Source organism: Erythrolamprus reginae, chromosome 6 (genome assembly GCF_031021105.1).
Source record: "Erythrolamprus reginae isolate rEryReg1 chromosome 6, rEryReg1.hap1, whole genome shotgun sequence".
NCBI lineage: Eukaryota > Metazoa > Chordata > Lepidosauria > Squamata > Dipsadidae > Erythrolamprus > Erythrolamprus reginae.
The window spans coordinates 82,877,313-82,900,527 of record NC_091955.1 but is presented as its reverse complement, the minus strand read 5'-3'; the positions used below and the strand labels follow the sequence as shown (position 1 = coordinate 82,900,527).

Here is a 23,215-nt window from a genome sequence, read left to right as displayed (position 1 = left end):
TATTGTCTGTTGTTTATTGGGAGGCAAATTGCTGGGAGGCAGAGACTGAATCCCCCCCCTTGTTTTCTTCCTTCAAAACTAAAGTACATCTTATATTCTGAAAAATATGGTACTATTTGGGGCCATTATATATAAATAAAACTAAAATATTTGTTTTTCTAAAAAAAAAAGCCATTAGTTTTTCAATCACAGAGTATGCCCTCATAGTAATACAGCTTCTCACTTAAATATGTATTTTTTTCATTTTTAGCAATTTGGTTTGTAGCAAAAATAATACTTATAATTATAATTATCTTTGTATGCTCTGTTTACAAGATGCTGGCTTACTGGGAAAAATACAATAGAGTAAAGTCATCAGTTCTAGCAGGGTAACTGTGGGGCTCAAACTTTTACAAAACTGGAATTGGCAATTGTTTTGAAGAGTTAAGTATGGGAGAAAAATTGGCAAAAATTTAGTACAACTTCTTATGTTGGGTCTTGCAGAATGTAAGATTTGTTGAATTGTGTATCAGTTGAAATCATTGAAGGAAAAATCTAGGGAATTCAACTTGATAATATTACCGAGGACAACTAGGAATAATAGAAAAGTATAGAAGGAATAAAATCAGCACTATTATATTTCAGGTACTGATTACCCAATCAGGAGGAAAATGAAATTGTCCAAAATCAAACTCCTGAACTTTCAGAGGCTTAAAGGTAATAATAATAAAAAAGGCCCACTGGAATCCATTGAAGGTGAATTCTGCCAAGCATGAGCCTTTCAGCAAATTCTTGTCTTGTCTTGCTGACAGGGTTTTCTTTGATGATATTACCTAGTTTGGGTAATGAAACAATTGCAAGAAAACAAGCAAGCTCAGAGAGCACCAAGGACCCCTCATTTCAATCCTGAACTACAATTATTCTCCTTTAGCGTTTTCTTTGAAAGATTAAGAACAATACCATAAGATCATAAGATCAGTAATTCTTGAGTTGATGTTACTCAATAAATAGTATTACTATATCTGTGGTGTAGTACTATAACTGTGCTGCAAAAATCCCAATGAACTGTAAGTGACAGAACACACCCCACCCCACCCACAATAAAATGTAGAGGTCATCCAGCCAGAATTTTCCAGGACAAATACACTAGCTCCACAACAAGGAATTGGAAGTAGCAGGAAAAACAGGGGAAAATAACCACATAATGATGGATTTCCTCTCACAATAAGCCAAAAATTAGTGAATAATGGTAAAGAGAACAAAGAGAGCTTCCTCAAACATGTTTAGAATAAAAGAAAGAAAAAAGAATCAGTAGCTGATCAGTAAATACAGCAAAAGTTAACAATTATTTAATTCCTGATTCAGCTCAATATTCACTAAAAGGAAGATACACACTTTTACACAATTTTACACACACACACACACACACACACACACACTCCTGAAAGGACAGAAATGAGATTTAAAATCAGAATAAGCATGGTTAAGGGATTCTAAATGTGTAAGACACCAGAAATAAATAAATTGCACAGGAAGATGTGGGTTTTATGTACAATTCAAGGTCTGGTTATCACCTATAAAGCTCATTATTGCAAAGGGCCTGGCTAACTGTAGGACTCTTATCACCAATTATTCCAACCTGTCTGGTGGGGTTGCACCCTGGTGCCTGTCAATTAAACAAGACCCAGAAAATTTGCTCCTGTCCTCAGGAATTCTATCACAAAAATTCATCGAGCTCCCATCCTAACTTTCATCAAATCATTAAAAATGTGGTTTTCTCACAGGCCTTGGGATAAGATGCTTGTCCCTTTCTTTTTGCTGTTAGTGTGTTGCCTGTGGAATGGTTGTAAATTTCTTCTCTATTAGTTCCATTTCTTTTTTAAATTGTAAATTGTTAATGTAGAATCGTTAAGAAATCTGGTAGCCTTAAACTTAAAATAATTGTATAAATACTTACCTATAAACATAAACAAAATTGCATTTGTTATACATTCAGGACTCTCCAATGGGTAGGAGCAGAAGTGATATTCAGCCGATTCAGAGAAACCGGTAATGGCAACCTGCGCTATACTGTTCTATTTCTGCATGTTTTGAAGCCTCATACGGGAGCAAAGCACATGCACAGGTGGTCGCATGTATGCGCTCGCTCATATTTGCAAACAAGTAGGAAAGGTAAGTGAATATCACCCCTGGGTAGGAGATGGTGAAAACATTGAGCACATTAAGGGTTTAAAATGGTTGTGATCTTCCAAGACACAGAGTCACAAAATGCACATAATTATTCTGTGGTCTTGTAGGTTCAAAGAAGCACTTCAGCCGTTTTAAAGAGTGTTTTTTCCTCCATGCTAAAAGCAGTAAATATATCTGTGGCTTTAAAACCACTTATAAAGCCCCACATGGCATGGAGACAGGATCTTTGCTGGATCACCAGTCCCCACTGTCTCTGCCCAACCCATCAGGTTTAGCAAAGGGACTGTATTCTATGTCCCATCACCAAAAAAATGTAATCTTGTTGGTCCCTGGAGTCAAGTCTATTCCTTGGCTTTGCCAGGCATGTAAAAAAAACCCCAACAACATTCCTCCAGAGATCCTGAGGACCCCAACCTTATTAGACTTTCATAAGGTTCTGAAGATCTGGCTGTTCCCTAGGTATTGATTAAGGTGAGATATAATTATTCATACTTAAATAAAACAAACTAGGAATTATATTCAGTGTACGTACTCAAGATTTCTTAACATTTCTATGATGAAAAATTAAGATAAAACCAGTTTTGCTTTGAAAAGTAATATATTTTCTAAAGTATACTCCCTTTGTAATTTTTCAGGCATATTGCAACTTGCTTATTTTGCCTTTTAATTAAAATAATCTGCCTAAAATTTAAAAAGGGAGGGTAACGATAGAAAGCCAGGCAGGTACCAATAAAATCACTTGTTGACTCACCACATTGTCCATCACTGATCCATTCTTAAACACAGACATTTACTAGCTAAGAATATTTTCTAATGTATTTGATTGAAATACCAGCTATAACCCTTCTAAAATTTCTAACATTTAAGATCTTCATAGAAGACCCTGGAGGGAGAATATGCAGGGTGCATTCCAAAAGTGATGCAATTTTTAAAAAAGTAATTTATTGAACAGATTTGCACAAACACTTAAAATTCTTCAAAGTACTGTCCTTGGGCCTCTACACATTTTTCCAGTGACTCTGCCATTATCGGTACGTGCCCTGGAAAGTGTCTTTGGGGACCTCTTGTAAGGGCTTCATCACGGTTGATTGGATCTCTTCTATGGGTTCCATTCGTGGACTCGTAGCACGTTGTAGCAAGGCGCGTTTTTCGTCCATAGAGGAGATCCAATCAGCCGTGACGAAGACCTTGTGAGAGGTCCCCGAAGACGCCTTCCAGGGGGCGTACCGGTCATGGCAGAGTCGCTGGAAAAAATGTGCAGAGGCCCAAGGACAGTACTTTGAAGAATTTTAAGTGTCTGTGCAAATCTGTTCAATAAGTTACTTAAAAAATAATAATTGCATTACTTTTGGAACGCATCCTGTAAATATAACTTAAAAAAAAACCATTAAGATTATTCTTAATTTGAATATTCAGAGTATTCTCAGTACTCTCTGAAATTCTCATTAATTCTTTTCCAATATTTAGCAGAGATGTAATCTATCAGTTTAAATGTGGCCCAACTGTGGACCCCAGAGAATGTAAATATCAAAATTAAGAGGTAAAATGAATGATGCACGATTTAGCATTTTTCAATGCTCAACATTTAACTCCCTGTGCCTTCCCCAAACTAGTCAAAATATTTAGCCCTGCCCATCATATAATATCACATATTATATGAACTTCTTGCAGTCCTTGAAAACATTTTTTTAAAGTACTGTCTTCAGGCACATCTATTCTTGAATTATCTATATTCGGAGCCGCAAAGTATGCATACACCTCAAAAATGTGCCTCCAATTAAGAAATTCTAGTTTTAAATAGTTAAACTGAACTACTTAGAATTAGAAAGATCTGATTTTACTATATAAGCATATTTTAACACTACAGTGATCCCTCGATTATCGCGAGGGTTCCGTTCCAAGACCCCTCGCGATAATCGATTTTTCGCGATGTAGGGTTGCGGAAGCAAAAACACCATCTGCGCATGCGCGCCCTTTTTTTCATGGCCGCGCATGCGCAGATGGTGGAGTTTGCGTGGGCGGCGGGGAAGACCCAGGGAAGGTTCCTTCGGCCGCCCAGCAGCTGATCTGCTCGGCAGCGCAGCAGCAGCGAGCAGACGAAGATCGGGGTTTCCCCTTTGCGTGGGCGGCGGGGAAACCCCGATCTTCGTCTGCTCGCTGCTGCTGCGGACGCCCAGCAGCTGATCTGCTCGGCAGCGCAGCAGCAGCGAGCAGACGAAGATCGGGGTTTCCCCGCCGCCCACGCAAAGGGGAAACCCCGATTCGGCTCCTCGCTGCGCTGCCGAGCAGATCAGCTGCTGGGCGGCGGAAGGAACCTTCACTGGGTCTTCCTCGCTGATGCCCCCGCTCGCCCACCCGCCCGCCGCTCGAGAGCAAGAGGGGGAGAGATAGAGAAAGAGAGAAGGAAAGAAAGAGATGAGAGAGGGAGGAAGAAAGTGTGAGAGAGGAAGAAGCAAGATAGAGAAAGAGAGAGAGAAAGAAAGATGAGAAAGGAAGGAAGAGAGTGACGTCATCGTGTGGGAAAAATCGCGATATAGCGTTTCGCGAAGAACGAGATCGCGAAAATCGAGGGATCACTGTATATGTTATTGAAATACTATGAATATTTGCCAATGCTTTACTGACCACTAGGGGACTCCCTTGCTACTCATTTGGCCTGGAATTTCGGGCATTTGCTATAGTATGGTCAAGATGTGGCTTGCAAAATGAAATTCTAAAAAACTCTTAATATTTCCGCTCACAAAACAGCAATAGCCTCAGAATGATAATAATTTTGAAGCCAAACAGGAACATTTTGACCTCCTCTTCATAAACAGCAAAGAAAAATACTCCACACCATATTTAAGGAGGTTTTTGCCCAAAATGAAAATTACTTTTCTTTTCTTTTTGATAATTCAGGTTGTGCTTCACTAGCTTATACTTACGTTTTCAATGTGCCAGATGTCATAAGTTCTGTAACCAGAACAATACATTTCTTTCCCTTGACCGTAGATTCCCAGGAATCATAGAATCTAACAATATTAGGATGCTGAAGCCCTTTCAACATTTCAGCTTCTTCCTTAAACCGTTGTCTTTCTGATTTGGACAGCTTCCGATCCTAAAAGAAAAAAAATCAGCAAAAATGTATTATAAAGAGCCCCAAATGAATATTAAAGAAAAAGCTGGCCTCAAACGTAAAATATTTAAGGATCAAGATTACAGGTTACAAGACATGAAAAGCTATTCTTGCTAACAGTCTCTCAATTCTTTGTGTAAACTATTGATTACCTTCATCTGCAATTTCCTGCACAAACTGCCAACAATAGTTGGTTTGGCTATTTCAAGTATTATGTAAGAGGAAGAATACATCATAAAATGGTAGGAGATGAATAAATGTTGAAACATTTGTTTCCTTTGCTCCTAAAAAGCAAAGTGCTCTAGACATTCTTTTTATGTAGAACTTTTAAAAAAATCTATTTAAAAAAGTTTGGTAATTTCTTTCTAATTTTATTACAACCTCTTATCAGAAAATCCAAAGTACACAATTTAGTGTTCCTGAATAAAAAAGGATCCATTTTAAATAAATATATGAAGAATCTCTAAATACTGTTCTGTATTCTTATATAAATTAATGTCCTCATTCTCAATCTATTACCAGTATTTATCTCTCTAAGACTTAATTAAAAATAAACTAATAATTGTAAGTATGGAAATACACTGAAAACAGTACAGAGGCACTTCCAGGCAAAAAGGGCAGTATATAAGTTTAATAAATTACATAAAACAAATACCAGATCCCCGTGTGCTATAACTAACAGTATAGTAATTAGCCTTTATTGAAATGTTTTTTTATAAAAGATTTATGAACTTTAAGAATATGAACCTATTGTTGTGTACTAATAGTAAATCCCTTTAATTTCACTAAGGTTTATTCTCAAATAAGATTGTATAGGTTAATTGAAATAATTTAATAATTTAATAATTTTTAGATTTGTATGCCACCCCTCTCCGAGGACTGTGTAAAACAAAGTTAGAGAAATGTGTAAAAACAAAGTTAGTTGAAAATTTTAAGTAAATAATTAAGATGGTAATTTATTTTACTGATTATGTCAGCCATTGGATAATATACAGTATATGCACACTTGGAAGAAATGAGTTTGAGAATAACGGAAAAGGAAAACCCAAATTATGTTTTATGCAATGATTTTTCTACTGGAAATTATTACAATATGTAGCAGACATAAACATGCAACTTCTTAGTATGCAAACATATGCATTTTTTCTACTTCAAAGTAGTCTCTCTATAAAAAGAATCATATGGCAAACAGTCCTACAATCTGAACAAAAATGACGTAGTGGAAACACAATACCTATGTTATCAGTACATGAGAATGAAGTTAAAGTAGATGGTAAACCTTTCAAAATTTGAGCAATCAACAATTCAAATATCACTTCTAAGATCAAATACTCAGTTCAGCTTCCTTTTGCTTCTCTGGTATATGTAAAGCACGAGTAAGAAAATGTTGGCCTTGACTCTTCCACTTCCTGAGAAAAAGAGATCACTCGTATGCAAATATATGTGTTTCTAAAAGATCTTGACGTTTCTAGGCAGAACTTTAGAATATCAAAAAAGGAACTTCATTACATTTTGGGCTTAGTATATCTATGAACCATAGTGGATGGATTTGTTGAACATAAAAAAGTTGAAAAGAAGCAGACTGTATTATGGCTCAAAGTGAATGGAGCAAGCCACAAAAAGTGATCTACGCATTATAAATGGAATTTATTTTTGCCTCTTAAATACTACTATAGAAACCTGGGTCTAGATTCTGTTGCTTCATAAAATTAATCTAATATATATAAGGACACCAGCAAAGACTGCATTCAGGGAGCTAAACTAAAGTTTATAATAAGAAAAAGAAAGTAACAGTTTAAATGTACACATTAGTTGTGCTATATTGACCTAAAGTGCTTAAACTACATAAATAGCATAGTATAGCATAGCATAGCATAGCACAGCACATAATGTGTAGTGCAGTGTTGGCGAACCTATGGCATGGGCGCCACAGGTGGCACGCGGAGTTATATCTGCTGGCACGCGAGCTGTTGCACTAGCTCAGCTCCAATGTGCATGTGTGTGCCAGCCAGCTGATTTTTAACTCATACAGAGGCTCTGGGAAAGCGTTTTTGGCTTCCAGAGAGCCTCCAGGGATGGAGGAGAGTGTTTTACCCTCCCCCAGCTCCAGGGAAGCCTTTGGAGCCTGGAGAGGCCAAAACAGGAGCCTCGTGGGCCCACCAGAAGTTGGAAACAGGCTGTTTCTGGTCTCCAGAGGGCTTCTGGGGATTGGGGGAAGCTGTTTGCATCCTCTCCAGGCATTGAATTATGGGTGTGGGCACTTGCGCATGCACGATAGCGCAGGCCACACTCTTTCAGCACCCGAGGAAAAAAAGGTTCGCCATCACTGGTGTAGTGTGTAGTACAGGGTAGCGAATAGAATAGATGTTACGTTATTAGCCAATCTGATGAATCACACAAGGAATTTGTCTCCAGTGAATAAGCTCTCAGTATACATACAAGCAATAAACTGATAAATCATAAACAATTAGATACAATCAGATACAAGAGCCAGGGTAGTGCAGCAGGTAGAGTACTGTACTGCAGGCCACTGAAGCTGACTGTAGATGTGTAGGTCAGCGGTTCAAATCTCATCACTGGCTCAAGGTTGACTCAGCCTTCCATCCTTCCGAAGACCCGAATTGTGGGGGGAATAGAAACATAGAAGATTGACGGCAGAAAAAGACCTCATGGTCCATCTAGTCTGCCCTTATACCATTTCCTGTATTTTATCTTAGGATGAATGTATGTTTATCCCAGGCATGTTTAAATTCTGGCTCTGTTAAAAAGTGCTATTGCTAATACTGCATGTTGTAAGCCGCCCTGAGTCTAAGGAGAAGGGCGGCATATAAATAAATAAATAAATAAATAAATAAATAAATAAATAAATAAATAAATAAATAAATAAATAAATAAATAAATAAAGATAGATAGATAGATAGATAGATAGATAGATAGATAGATAGATAGATAGATAGATAGATAGATAGATAGAGTCATATGATACAACCAACTAGTGATAGTCCTATAGGAGTAGGTAATATGAAAAGTGAGAATAATAGTAATAATATAACATGTTCCCTCAAAAATAAGACCCTTATTTTTGAACCCCAAAATAATCACTTGGCCTCATCCCCCCCTTCCTGCACATTGGCAGCTGTGTCTCCTCGCAGGGCATCTTCTGATGTCTCAGGTGTAGGGGTGGGCTGCTAAGGTGGAACGGTGGCGTGTGATCGCCCCTGTGGCTCTGAGTGCTAGCAGAGTCCAGCACAATTATGCTACTAAACCTGCGCAGGGAGCAAAATCACATGCGCAGACTCAGGTGCGCCCATGTTTCAGTGAGGTTTTTTGCTTCCGCGCATATACGGAATACAAAGGTACAATACAAAGGTATTGAAGGCAGATTTATGATAGCATTTTTCAAGTATTTGAAGTAATGTCACAAACAATAGAGCCAAAGTATATACAGTGATACCTCGTCTTACAAACGCATCTTCATACGAACTTTTGGAGATACGAACCCGGTGTTTAAGATTTGTTTGCCTCTTCTTAAGAACCATTTTCACCTTACGAACCAAACCCGGGTCCGTGGGGTCTCTTACTGCCTCAGGGATTCCCCTGCCTTGTGACTGCCAGTGACGTGATTTTCCATTTTCTTCCCGCCCCCGCTGGGATTCCCCGCCTCCTTTTGCTTGCACCTGCAGCGGGAACACCAGAGCTGCCCCATTTCACTGCCACTTTCCCCTCTAGCCCTCCATTTCCTCTGCTCCCTGCAGCCGCCCCATCCCGCTGCCAAACTCACCCCTAGCCTACCGCTTCCTTTGCCCCATCTCGCTGCCAAAATCACCCGTCCAAAAGCTTCCTACTCCGCCCCAAATCGCTGCCAAAATCACTTTACAAAAGCTTCCTATGCCACCCCAAATCGCTCCCAAAATCACCCCTCCAAAAACCTTCCTACGCCGCCCCAAATCGCTCCCAAAAATCACCTCTCCAAAAACTTCCTACACCACCCCAAATCACTTCCAAAGTCTTCCAAAATTGCCTCTCCTTTCAAAATGCCTCGTTTCTCCTTGCTGCCTTTCTTCACTCCATTTGCCTTCATTAGGACCTCAATTTGGGGTGGCATAGGAAGCGGGTGAAGGGGTGATTTTGGAAGCGATTTGGGGTGGTATAGGAAGCGGCTGGAGGGGTGATTTTTGGAGTGATTTGGGGCAACATAGGAAGGTTTTGTAGGGGTGATTTTGGGAGCTATTTGGGGTGGCGTAGGAAGCGTTTGATGGGGTGATTTTTGGAGTGATTTGGGGCAATGTAGGAAGCTTTTGGAGGGGTGATTTTTGGAGTGATTTGGGGCGGCATAGGAAGGTTTTGGAGGGTGATTTTAGGAGCAATTTGGGGAAATGTACGAAGCGTCTGGAGGGGTGATTTTGGGAGCAATTTGGGGTGGCATTAGCCTTCATTAGGACCTCCATTTCTCGCGTCTGTCTCCACTCTGTTAGCTTTCACTTTGTCCGCCTGCCACTTTTTTTTAAGCCTTAAAGTTTGGATTTTCCTAATGGGTTTGCATGCATTATTTGCTTTTACATTGATTCCTATGGGAAACATTGTTTCATCTTATGAACTTACGAACCTCATCATGGAACGAATTAAGTTCGTAATACGAGGTATCACTGCACTTTGACATTTTAAAGGCAGAACAAAATGTAATGGCTTTAAGTTTCAAAAAAGCAGATTCTGACTGAAAGTTAGCATAAACCTTTGAAAATTTATTCAAAATGTTTCTCGAGTTTCCAGGAATAAACACTTTTAGTCATATTAAGGTAGTTTAATAATTAACATGTTTATCACATTTATGTACATTAATCTCTCTAACAAAGAGGCACAGCTAATGATACATTCCAAAATTTTTGTGTTGTCATTCACAGCCACATTTTTTGGCTCCTTTCCTTGTATGTATTGAGGAGTAAGCCACCATTTCTGATTCAAAGACTCATTAAATAAACCCTAAATGGTTCTATACATACCTTGCTAGGCACTTCCTGTCACTGGAGACAATAACAGAAATAATTATTAGCATTCTTTCCCTTTGTCTCTAAGTCATGTTTTGGTTTGGGATGTTGTTCCAATTGGCCTGTTTGTTTTGCTATCCTCAAATAAATATTAGTATGTGTTCAAAACAACAGCAGCTATTACTACTATTATAGCCAGACAAGTTCCCATTCTGCTGAGCAGAATAGGAAATGAGTACAAATTAGTAAAACATCAGCTGCCCTCCCAGATAGTTCTGCATGATTCTTCTAAAGGTATATATTCTTGATGTTTAATGATACAACTATATTCCTTTATAAATACTGGTAGGAAGGGATTTATTGCTTTATGATTCTCATATCATAGGATATGAGCAAACAGCCTGGTCGGCTTCGGTACAACCTGATTTAGCATGAGCAGCTGATTGGCGGTTGGATCTGCCTCCCGGAATACCGCTGATCAGTTGTTCCAGGCTGCGAAGATTGCTGCCACCCATCACTGCTGTCACCGCCTATCGCCACCTCCATATGCTCCATTTTTGCCCTCTGTGCGCCCCATTTCCAGCCTTCACATGACCTGCTTTTGGCCTCCATATGTTCCATTTTCGGCCTTCGTGCATCCTATTTTTGGCCTGTTCCAGGCAGCAGGTATATGCAGTGACAATCATCGCCATCTGGAATGGGCTAAAAATGGGACATGCGGAGGCCAAAAACGGAACACACAGAGGCCGAAAACAGGGCATGCAAAGGCGGTGATAGGCGATGACAGCAGCATTAACCACTGTCCCTATCACCTTTTTGAGCGCATGCGATCAAATTAAGCCCCACCCACAAAATTAGCCCTAATTAAGACCTCGCCCACCCTGGGGTGCAGTGGGGTGGAGGAGAGGCACACAGGTAAAAAATAAGCTAGGGCGGGGATGTGCGGGTGGAGCACACCCCAACTCGCCTTCTTCTGCGACTGCTTCTTCTGCAGATGCTTGCCACTATTCGCTGTTTTGCCTTCAGATGCCTGCCGGAAGGCATCTGCAGCCCATTTATTATAGGCTGCAGAGGGCTTTCCAGAAGGCATGTTCAGCAGATAACAGAGCTCTGGATCGATCCAGAGCTCTATTATCGATTGCAGAGGGCTTTTCAGAAGGCTTTCCGGAAAGTTAATGATACAACTATATGTGACTTTCTGACAAGCAAAGTCAATGGGAAAGCCAGATTCACATAACAATGGTGTTACCAATTTAACAACTGCGATGATTACCTAACAACTGTGGAAATAACGTAATAAGTGGGGTAAAATTCACTTAACAACTGTCTTACTTAGCAACAGACATTCTGAGCTCCATTGTGGCCATAGATCAAGGACTACTTTTATTTCTTCATATTAATTTATGAAATTCATAAATTAATTTATAAATTCTTCAGGTGCCTTCAAACAAAAAGATATTCTAGATATTGTGAACTATCATTTTCAGTATGTCCATCAGGCATAAATCTGATATACAAACTATGAAAGATGAGTCTGTCCACCAGGAAGTCTGCTCTATGTAGTTTTTGCAAGACATTTTGCAATAGTACATATTTTGCAAAACATTCTTATTCCAACTTTGTTTCAAAAATTTGCAACAGTTCCATAAATTCTCTTTCCAGGATGACATTCACAGAGCAGATTATTCTCAATCAAAAGAAACATGTTATCCTAGTACAGGGTAAGCCGATGGACGTTTGAAAGTTACTGATAGATTTTCAGACAATTTGCAATAGATAATCCAAGGTTTCCAATTGCTAGTTATTTAGCAGCTTCCATAGACAAGTATTTATGAAAATTAATACTCTACTAAACACTCTAACTCAGGATTCATCACTTGTAAGGTTGGCATTAACAGATTAATTATACATTCCAATTTGATCTGATGTCTAATCTTACATTTGATTAGGCACTGATTTTGTGCTTAAAATTTATGAACAATACAGTATTACAGATTACCTACCTCTGATCATAATAATTGCATTTCTTTCTTAATACAAAAATGGTACCAAAAGTAGCATCAATATTTGTTGCTTATAAATATCTATATATCACATTTTCATTCTGTCATGCTATATGTCTATGATGCTGAACCTTTGGCACGTGTGGCCTCTCTGCGGACACGACACGTGAGTTGTCACCTCCAGCTCAGCTCCACCGTTGGGGGGCATTCAGGAGGTCACACATGCATGTATGGGGGTGGGGTTGCACGCACAGTGCATTATGGGTGTGTACGTGCATGCTTTCAGCACTCGGCACCAAAAAGGTTAGCCATCACTGCTATATATAAATGCACAGACAAAATAGATTCACATTTAATAATTTTGCCTGCTTAGTATTTAACCGTTATATGAACTCTGGAGAGATTCCAATCTATGAAAACAATATTTTTAGTGATCTGCTCATCCACTATTTAAAAAAGAATTGTATCCTTTTCTACATCTTAAGCCACTGAACTGTACATCTTATGGGTTAATAATGGTTTAGTATATAATTGAAAAATGTAGAATCATATTTTACTAGACTCATTAAACAGAAAGCAAAACAAAAAATCATCAGGCACAATTTTAAGTCTCCCAGATTACAAAATAGATAGCAAACTAGTCGTTTGAGGGGTATGTTTCCTTTTTTTCTTAATCATTTCAGTTCTCAATAGCAAAAATCCTGTTTTACTGCATACCTGAATTGCTTTTAAGAACTGTGTAATAAGATTTATGACCATGCTAGTTCTCCCATTAAAGGCTGTTTCAGTAGAGTTGCCTGGCACTTAAGTTTTTATGGTACTTTTAATTTCACATCATGTTCACTAGTGCATGTAACAAAGCAAATTAAAATAGCCAGCAACATTTTCTAGACTTTTTCCCTACGTGTATGTGACTGAAACAGGAATGGAAGTTAGCAAAAGTGCTCCTTATCTCAGGAAAAAGTTACTTATTTCCATATGTTCAAATGATTAAAATGGGCCTTTATTCTTATTGAAATCTCTCAACTACAATAACTTGAAAATGATTAGTGCAGGAACTCACTGCCCTACTGTGAATGCAAACTGTGCCTTCAGGAACAATTCATCCATATCCCAGATGTTAAGGAAATGCTTATGGTCAATCAGTGGTAAACTAAATATGGTTAAGTATATTTTAATATTTCACATGTCTTGGTAAAAGAATAAAGGCACTGAAGAGAGATTCTAAGAGATAAATCTTCAAGTTTAAACCTGCTGTAAGTTGTTCTAGCCACTAAAATATTCCAATTCAAAACAGAACAATTTTCTTTCATCCACGATTTAAAATACTTTTATGGTTATCTTTGCTCCAGAAGATTGAAGAAAGATTTCTAGATAGACCCCTAACCTGTGAGCTACATAACAGAATCCCATGTTCTTGAGTAAAGTGAAGGGGGTGTGGAGGAGAGGAATTAGATGAATTAGATTATTTGTCGTGATGATTTTTCCAAGGGAAAATTTTATGTCATTCTAGCACTAAGGCTCATTATAAAAAATGCCAGTAAAAGGCAACTACATGGAAACAGTTGGGACTTGCAGATGACTCTAATTTGTATGAAAGTTGCCAGCTACTGCCCTTGAGAAATGAAACTGACAATCCTTACAATCAAATACAGTACTTTTTAAAATCCTCACAGCCATTTGTTTCTAAACCACAGCAACTTAGTTTCCATATAAGTAGGCTGAACTAATATGACTAATTCTATTTAGAATGACAAAATTTCTAAAAATTCAGAATACTAACTGAAACACAGATTACCAGCACAATTCAAAAAGAAAAAATAGACAAAATGATGAAACCAAACAGTCCACAAAATACAACACTTTGGAATGAAACACACACACACACCGCTCCCCCTAATATGATCTACCACTCTGGGAAACACAAAAATTAATAAACCATAGGAACTTTATGCAGACAGGTCAGAAGCAACAGAAATGCATTTCCATCAACACAAGTAATAATAAACAAAATGACAAAGACAAATGTCAATTACTCTAGTTATTCAGACTCCACTCTGAATTGTCAAAACATGCTTATTGAAGACTTCTCAAATAATATTATAGAGTAACCTACAATTCTCATGAATAGACAAATTCTTGGACTTGTGCCCAAGTTTGTAGCTATGCAAATTCAGTCCTTTGATTCTAAACTATTTTGCAATTCTCTCACAAATACAACTTTTAAATGTATGTTTTGTATGAGTTGCCTATGCAGCACTTAATCTATCACTTATTTACTAGCAGTCAGAAAGAATGGATAGTACTGCTAAGGAATTCTGGAATATTCCCTAATGGATTCAAAGTGCTTTTCCTTTCCCTTCACTGCAAGAATAAATAATTTATAAATTGGTCCATAACCTTTGATTATGAAGTGTCTAAATGAAACAGGAACTACTCAAAGTGGTGTAACATCAACCTTATTTAAAATAAGTAATTTTAACACAGACAATATATCATTTAAAATTTGAAAATAAGCAAATCACATGCAATTCAGTATATGCAAGTCTGCTATCTTTTTAATGAAAAACATTTTGACAGTATTGAACTAGTATTTAATTTATGCTCAGAAGTGAAGATAAAACCGACCTGACAGAATCAGTGTCTAGTTCATTATCCATACTTTTGTCTATTTTATGTCAATAAAATCTTTCCTTCCACTAGTCTAATGTATCTATAGATTCTCAGACAACATTTTTTCTGAGTAAAAACAATTTTTTATTAGATCCTACTCATTGCAGCACTCCCAGAAGCTCAATACAGTAGTTTTGCTGAGGTTTCAGTAAATTATATCACTTGCTTCTAAATATGACTCAGAATTGTCAATGATAAGAAAGCTGATAGCCAAGTTTGTATTTGGTATTGTTGAATCAGTTTTAGTTGCTGATAATAATAATAATAATAATTATTATTATTATTATTATTATTATTATTTATTAGATTTGTATGCCGCCCCTCTCTGAAGACTCAGGGCGGCTCACAACAGTAATAAAAAACAGCATAACAATGGGACAAATCTAATAATAAAAATATATAAAAACCTCAACAATTTAAAAACCATACAGCACATACATACCAAACATAAAATATAAAAGCCTGGAGGAGGTGTCTTAGTTCCCCCATGCCTGGCGATACAGGTGTGTCTTGAGTAACTTGCGAAAGACAAGGAGGGTGGGGGCCGTTTTAATCTCTGGGGGGAGTTGATTCCAGAGGGCCCGCCAAACGACATTGTTTGGTCGACGGGACCCGGAGAAGGCCAACTCTGTGATCCTTAAAAGACATGGACAACCGATTTAGCTCTTTGCATCTAACAGAATGTCCTCATCTTTATTAGCAAGTGTTACAAAGTCAAGAAACACAAGAGACATATTAATACCTTTCCAAAAGTAGGAGTCCCATTCAGCCTGAAGAAAACTACTAAATTTTATCTTGGCTTACAATGCTTCTCTGTAGCGCATTACACATTCAGATCAAGAACAATATGAATCCTTCAGATGAGGTTTTCACAGCACAGAAAAGCATGTATGAATATCCCTTTTTGAATAATTAAAGCTGCTGATTCTTTCTTCAGATCAACTAGCTGTTCAGAAGCTGCTGCCTTTTTCTCCAAATACATGTCAGTGGACAACTGTTTTACTGGATTCACAAACACATACACACACACTCACATGCACACAGGGAGGGAGGGAGGTGGGACTAGATAGCGAGACATATGGACAGAGACCCAGACCCAGATAGAGATAAAAGACTTTTTATACAGTCTTATGATGATCACATATTTATGTCTAAGTTATGGTATCTCTTTATAATTCCCAATACAACAGGAAATAAATTATATAATGGGGGATGGGATTTTACATTAGCACAAAAGTTCTTTAAGAACAAAACTATATACTATTGATTCAAATGAATACAATAAATAAATTAAAACTCGTTGAAGCAGATATTCTGTTGAGGAAGAAACAGGCAAAAGGTGACATTTAAAAATTGGGCTGGATTTGGCAGGAGCTAAAGAGAAAAAAAATCCCAGTGCTTCCCCGTGGGAAAGGCAGCTGGATAACAGCATGGAATGTTGCCAAATATTGTGTTCTATTCTATAACCCACTCAAGTCATTCAAAGCAAAGCAGGTCTTAATTCTTGAAAAGAATTCCAGAAGCCGTGCTTTGCATCCTTAGCTTATTTTATTAAAGCTTTTAAAGTTTATATGCTTTGGACCTGCTGGTTTTTTTAGGCATCCTTCTATTCCTCAACACCCCACTGAAGGAACATCTTCTTCAGAGAGAAAGATACCTTTTGAAAAGGTTTCTTTCATAATTTCCCAAATCGTTTCTCATTCTAGTAGTTTTATTTAGATACTCAGTGGAAAAAAATCTTGTTTAAACTGGAAGGATAACTTTTAGTGTTAAAAGGTTATGTGGCTTTCTATCATTTTTAAAAATTTGTTGTTTTTCCCACATAAGATAATGACTCTTACATTGTTTTACTGTTTAAACTAGATACAAATGTATGGTTATTTCATATTTTGAAAAATGAATGGTAAGTACAGAAATTATTTCTAATGGCTTTGTAAAGATTGAGGAGAAGGCTGTAGGGTCAGGTATCTCTTCAAATGTTATCATTTAAAGTTTCCCTGCATAACTGATGTTTTTAAGGAAAGCTTGAACACTTTTCAAATTTCACATTTTCACATATTCATATGATGACAAACTACTTATGTCTTATTTTGATTTATATAGGTTAGCAAATTGGAAAATGTTTTCAAATGTTGGATATTTCTGTATTTTTATTCATGGATTTTATTGCACATAAAACAAATATATTTATTTGGAGAAGCACATACACATACCAATCTTTTATAAAGACTGTGAATTCAAATTGACATTAAAGCTTCACTTCGTTTGACTTCCACCCTTACATCAAAATACCTACCCCACCAGTTTTATGAGGTATGTTCAATTGCTTATCTAAAATTAAGAGATACTAAGATTTGAAAGACAACATCTACTTTATATCCTCATGGGATAAACAACATATGCCTATATAGAAACCACCTATTATGCAATACAGCTATTACACCGTCTATGATAACCTGTTAAATTTCGTGAACATAAAGAAATGACTTCATTCATTATTCATGTACTTATAGCCAAATGCTCATAAAGACAACATTACAAAAACTGCCAAGCATGTCTAATTTGACTACAACCATAAGCCTGAGTTTGTAAACAGTTGTAAAAGAATATAGGCCTGACCTTGGGAGTGAGGAAAGAATAACCAATCCACTAATGGAGGACTTTCAAAAATGACTACAGTACTCCATTCTGAGCAAGAGGAAAGCATGAAAAAAACACTCAAAATAACCTCACCTTCATTTTGTTTAGTTCTAGATGGAACAAAAAGAAACTCTGACAGGTTTCAATATTACAGTGATCCCTCGTTTTTCACGGGGGATGCGTTCCAAGACCACCCGTGAAAAACGAATTTCCGTGACGTAGAGGAAAGGTATTTGTTTATGTATTTAACGAGTATTTGGAATTTTAAAACCCACCCTTTGCATTAAACAGTCATTCTATAATGTTTCTCAGCTGGAACTACATGTGATATCCTACCAGTTTCTTTAATAGAGTACAGTAGTACTGTAGACGAATTTTATGAATTTTTAATGAATTTTAAATTTTCAATAGATTTAATGGATTTAAGCCCCCTTTGAAAACCCGTGAAGTCGCAAATCCGTGAACGACGAACCGTGAAGTAGTGAGGGATTACTGTATTCTATCTTACAATACCAGAAAACATTTCTAGAATATTTTTGCTTACCTGCCTCTAGGGCAGTGGTGGCTAACCTTTTTTGGTTCATGTGCCAAAGGGGGAGGGGGTTGTGGGAAGTCACGTGCATCACACCCATAATTCCATGACACCCCCCCCCGCATGTGTGTGTGAATTCCCTCCTCCAGCTCCCCGCACAGAATGGCACACCCATTTTTTGGTCTTCCCGGGCTTCAGAAACTTTCTAGGAGCCTGGGGAGGGCGAAAACAGCCTCCTCCTCAGCCCCCAAGGCCCTCCGTAGGCAGAAAATGGCCCATTTGCCAACTTCTGGTTGAATCAGAAGGCCTGTTTTTTTACTCTTCCCAAGCTCCAGAGCCTTTCTAGGAGCCTTGGGAAAGCAAACATGGCCTTCCTCACTGGAAACAGGCTGTTTTCTGATTCCCAGTGGGCCCAGAAGGCCCGAAAATCAGCTCACCAGATCTGAGCTCGCTTGCCCACCAATATGGCTCTGCGAGCCACATGTGCCACAGGTTCAGCATCACAGTGCTAAGGGCTACAGCTATTCTATTTTATCAGACATAAACATTCCACTGAACACAGCTTGATCATTCCCCATACCTGACCCCAAATACGTGTCAAAATTGTATGGCCATCTTCATTGGAACAACATAGGAGTCAGGTTTGACAGCATGCCTTACCTACAGTACAGTACAGTGCTCAATCTCCAGGATATGGTTTTCCTGGCAGTTAACTGCCATAAAACATCTTTCTTTGGCTTTGATTGATGGACAGTAGGTCAAGATTCTGCCCTGCATATATGCTTTGTTCTATTTGATTTTTGCTGCTTTCATTTTCCAGCTTCATTGTACACCACCCAGATTCTCAAGATCAGCACGATAAGCCATTGAGATAAATAAATAAAAACACTACTTCTGGCTTGTTAGTTAAATGATATCATTTGTCTCTGATTTTTCTATTTTTAACACCCCAAAATAATAAATAGCAAAACGTTTTGCTTACCATTTAGAATTAACACGAGAAAAAAAGCCAAAGATCCTGATGTCAATATACGGTAATCTTTAAAACAAGAAGTGGAAGCTCCCTTATTTGCCTATACCAAGTTTCTCTAATTAATACTTTTCAGATAGGTAGACCTTAGTTAACCAGAGACTAAGAGACAACCAATTGTTAGAATTTAAGAGGTTATCACCTTAGAAAAGATGGCTTTAATTATTCTTTTAGCCATCCCCACTGGTAAAAAGGTACAGTCAAGAGTGATCACCCATAAAATTACCAAGAATCCTTACCAGATACCAAAAACATTTTAATGGCTAACTCTGACTCTACTTCTCCAAAATCCTGCCCCTAATTATCTCTTTAAAAAGAACCTTATTTCCCAATAATCCTCCTATTTTTCCTTCTAGGACTTTCAGTTCTTTTTCGCTAAAGCATAAACTTTAATTTACTGCTTCTGCCTATACCTTTTGCACTTGCCATGTTTAATTAAACCAGCACTGTGAATTTATTTGTTCCATAATCCCCACTCTGGTGCAATCTTTCCTTCTGCATTTTTATTTATATCCATATGCAGTTCAACCCGTGCTGAATTGTGAGCTGTGGTGGCGCAAGGGTTAGAATGCAGTATTGCAGGCTGACTCTCACCAGGGGTTTCATCTCAACGGCTCAAGGTTGAGTTAGCCTTCTGTCGGTGACATGAGAACCCATATTGTTGGGGGCAATATTCTAACTCTGAAAAGTGCTTACAGAATGCTGCAAAACACTGTGAAGCAGTATATAAATCTAAGTGATATTGCAATTGTTAATACCAGCAGGAAAATAAAGAATTAGACCATTTCAATTCAATATAAAATTGCAATTGAACACTCTCCTGTTGTCTACCTGATTAAAAAGTATGTATTTCTGATCTGTAGAGATACTATACTTCTATATCTATTCTCTTTCTTCTATTCGCTACTCACGTTCACCATATTCCCGGATTACTCCATGCTCCCACAAGATTCAGCTTAATATTTCAGGACTAAACAAATCATTCTTCCCTTCTAGTGCTTTCTCCAAAAGTACATTTCCTACAGACAACAAACACCTGGTTGCCTTTCCTTTTATCTGCTTCCTCTTGAAGTTCCAGAAATTCTAGTAATAACTATATTTAGGGGGATTTTTTTAATGATCCTTTATAATACTGAAAAGCTGAAGTGAGCTTATTAAAGTAGACACTTAAGAATGAACTATTACTACTTCAGGGAGGTAAGTGAAACAGATAGGGTGCAAGAGAAATTCTCTGGATTTTTCTGAGAAGCCAATATATTATTATAGTTTGGCTTAAGTTATTTTGCCATTGCATGCCCTGAATCCAATGCTTTATTACTTCTTCGACTTTATTTAAGCCTAAAATAACAATTATTGGAGAGAGAGAGAGCGAGAGAGAGCACAGAATGTCAGTCTGTTCATAATGTTGCTTTTTTCATGACCTATGATGGTGAGATACTAGAAAGGGCAACAGTCCTGTTGAAACCAATGAGATCCTCAGCTAAACTAGCTTGCCAAAAGCTGGCTTTGATTCCAATTAATCAAGGCTCTAGCCTGAACATGACATTTGAATCTAGGAATCATAAAGGATGACTTCACTGGAGAAAAAGGTCAAATGGTCTTAAATTGGGATATAGGCCTAATTGTACTCTATCTAGTAATTTTGCTGCCAATTTTGCAATTAAAAATTAGCAATTACAATAAAGTCTTCCCTCTGTCCAATGGAATCTTATAATTGCTGCAACATTCTTACAACTTGGCTAGTTTAGGCCAGTGCTTCCCAATTCCCCCCCACCCGCCGCAGGAAATAGTAAACATTTAACACGCTCCCAACTCTCTGATCTGGGGCCCAATGGAATTTTAGTGTTAATATTTATTATTTTACTTATTATAAACTTCAAGCAAATATTGGCTAGGGAAGGCTGCTCTACCCACTTACCTGGGAGTGAGTCCCACAGAACTCAGTGGAGCCTGTTTTCGGTTAGGGGAATCAATTGAGAGGGACCATGCATATTCCCTGGGGTCACACAAGCCCCTCCTGGCATCACTTCATGCGCCCCCCCCCCCCGGGGGGGGGTGTCCTGCTATTTGAGAAGCACTGGTTTAGGCTGATTTCATAATGGAGGCTTGGAAGACAACTCCTAAATACCTGAAATATTGTTCTATGTACTGTTTACACATATGTTATCTATGAAGCTTACCATTTTAAAAAGAAATTATTATTAGAGAGAATTGGTAGTTAATAACAAGCTTTACTTCCTTGCAGAATTGGCCTAGGGCTGTGATGGCGAACCTATGAACATGTGTCACAGGTAGCACACGGAGCCATATCAGAGGGCAGGTGAGGCACTGTCCTATATCAGCTTCCGTGTGCATGTGTGAGCCGGCCAGCTATTTTTCGGCCTTGGGGAAGGCCATTTCGTCTTCTGGAGACTTCAGGGAAACTTCCCTGAAGCCCCAAGTGCAAAAAAACCATCCAACAGGCAAACCAGAAGATCAGAAAATGGACTAGGCCACCTTATATCTTAGATGGTGCAGGCTGACCAACCTCAAAGGCTCGTACGGGTTACCAGTCAAGGAATTAAGGACCTTGGTGAGATCCCAGGTGGGATATCTATGGGGGGTATACACAGGTTAGCTGCACCCCTGATGAAGTGCTGGGTGTTGGGATGTTGAATCAAGGATTCCACCTACCCATAGATAAGCAGAGGACAGGGCCCCACTTGCTTCCGGGTAGTGTTAGGTAATAGCCCATTGTCCTGGAGGAAATCCAGGATTTGACCAATTGATACCTTTAGCAGAGGGAGGCCGCCTTAATACACCAGGCGCAGTATGCCTTACATGTGGCTGCATATATTCTCAGGGAGAATGGTCTCTGTGAGACTTGAATTCCTTAAAAAAGGAAGGAAACCTACCAGGAGTGCTTCCGTCTTAGGAAAGGAAGATGTCCTATCAATATAAATCTTAAGTGCACGCCTGACATCCAAGGAATGCCATACTCTCTCTCGAGGATGTCTCAAATATGAACAGGAGAGTAAGACAAGTTCTTAAGTAGGATGAAACAGGGAGTTAACCTTTGGTATGAAGGAAGGATCTAATCGAAGTACTACCCTGTCTGAATGAAGTATACACAAGTCCTTTCGGACCGACAAGATAGATAATTCAGAAATATGACAAGCAGACATAATGGCTAACAAAAAGGCAACTTTATATGACAGGAAACTGAGATGAGCATCTTGCAGTGGTTCGTATGGGAGACCAGTCAGTGAGTCCAGTATGAGAGGGAGTTCCCAGGTTGGGAATCTGTGAATTACTGGAGGGCTGATATTGGCGGCACCCTTGAGAAAATGGTGAATTGTAGGGTAATAACCTAAGGATTGGAAATTATCACAAGACAGAACCGATGATAGCGTAGCCACCTGCTATCTAAGCATCTTAGGACAATCTCCCCTTGTCTGAGTGGATCTTATCGCAATGGCAGCCTGAATGGAGAAGTGTGGGAAAGGAACATGAGGTCACCAAACCAAGCCCGACAGGGCCAGTGAGGCGCTATCAGTATGATCTCTGCATGCTCCTGTATTACCTTTTACAGGACCTTGGAAAGCAAGGGAAGGGGCAGAAAGGCATACAAAAGGACATGGGACCATGATGTCTGAAGGGCATTGACGGCTTCCACTCCCTGGGATGGAAAACGGGAGTAGAACCTGTGAAACTGTGAAACTATTTGATCTGGTTGACCAAATAATACCACTATAATCTGAAAAACCTCAGGATGTAATTGCCATTCGGTTTGATCAATTTCTCCTGTACTCAGCCAATCTGCTTGTTTGTTAGTCTCCCCAGAAATATGTTCTGCTAAGAGGGACAAGAATCATGTCTCAGCCCAGAACCCCAGGCATAGAGCCTCTCTCAGCAGGGCCAGAGAATGAGTCCTGCTTGTCTATTAACATGCGTCTTGGTGGCCACATTATCTGTTAGGATCAGAACGTGAGATTCAGCCAGCTGAATCCAAAACTGCTTAAGAGCAAGAAAAATAGCTCTGAGTTCTAAAACATTAATTGGTCAACTGGATTTGTTATCGGCCCAATG

General features: G+C 38.6%; 1 protein-coding gene across 11 annotated transcripts in view; it reads right to left on the bottom strand.

The window, feature by feature from the left end:
• The window catches only part of WNK1 (WNK lysine deficient protein kinase 1), a 121,614-nt gene that overhangs the window by 87,324 nt on the left and 11,075 nt on the right, over positions 1–23,215 (bottom strand). For all 11 annotated transcript variants that reach the window (XM_070756450.1, XM_070756451.1, XM_070756452.1 and 8 more), the window contains exon 2: positions 5,094–5,266. In XM_070756450.1, the coding sequence (XP_070612551.1) occupies positions 5,094–5,266 (173 nt within the window). The remainder of the gene's footprint in view (positions 1–5,093; positions 5,267–23,215) is intronic.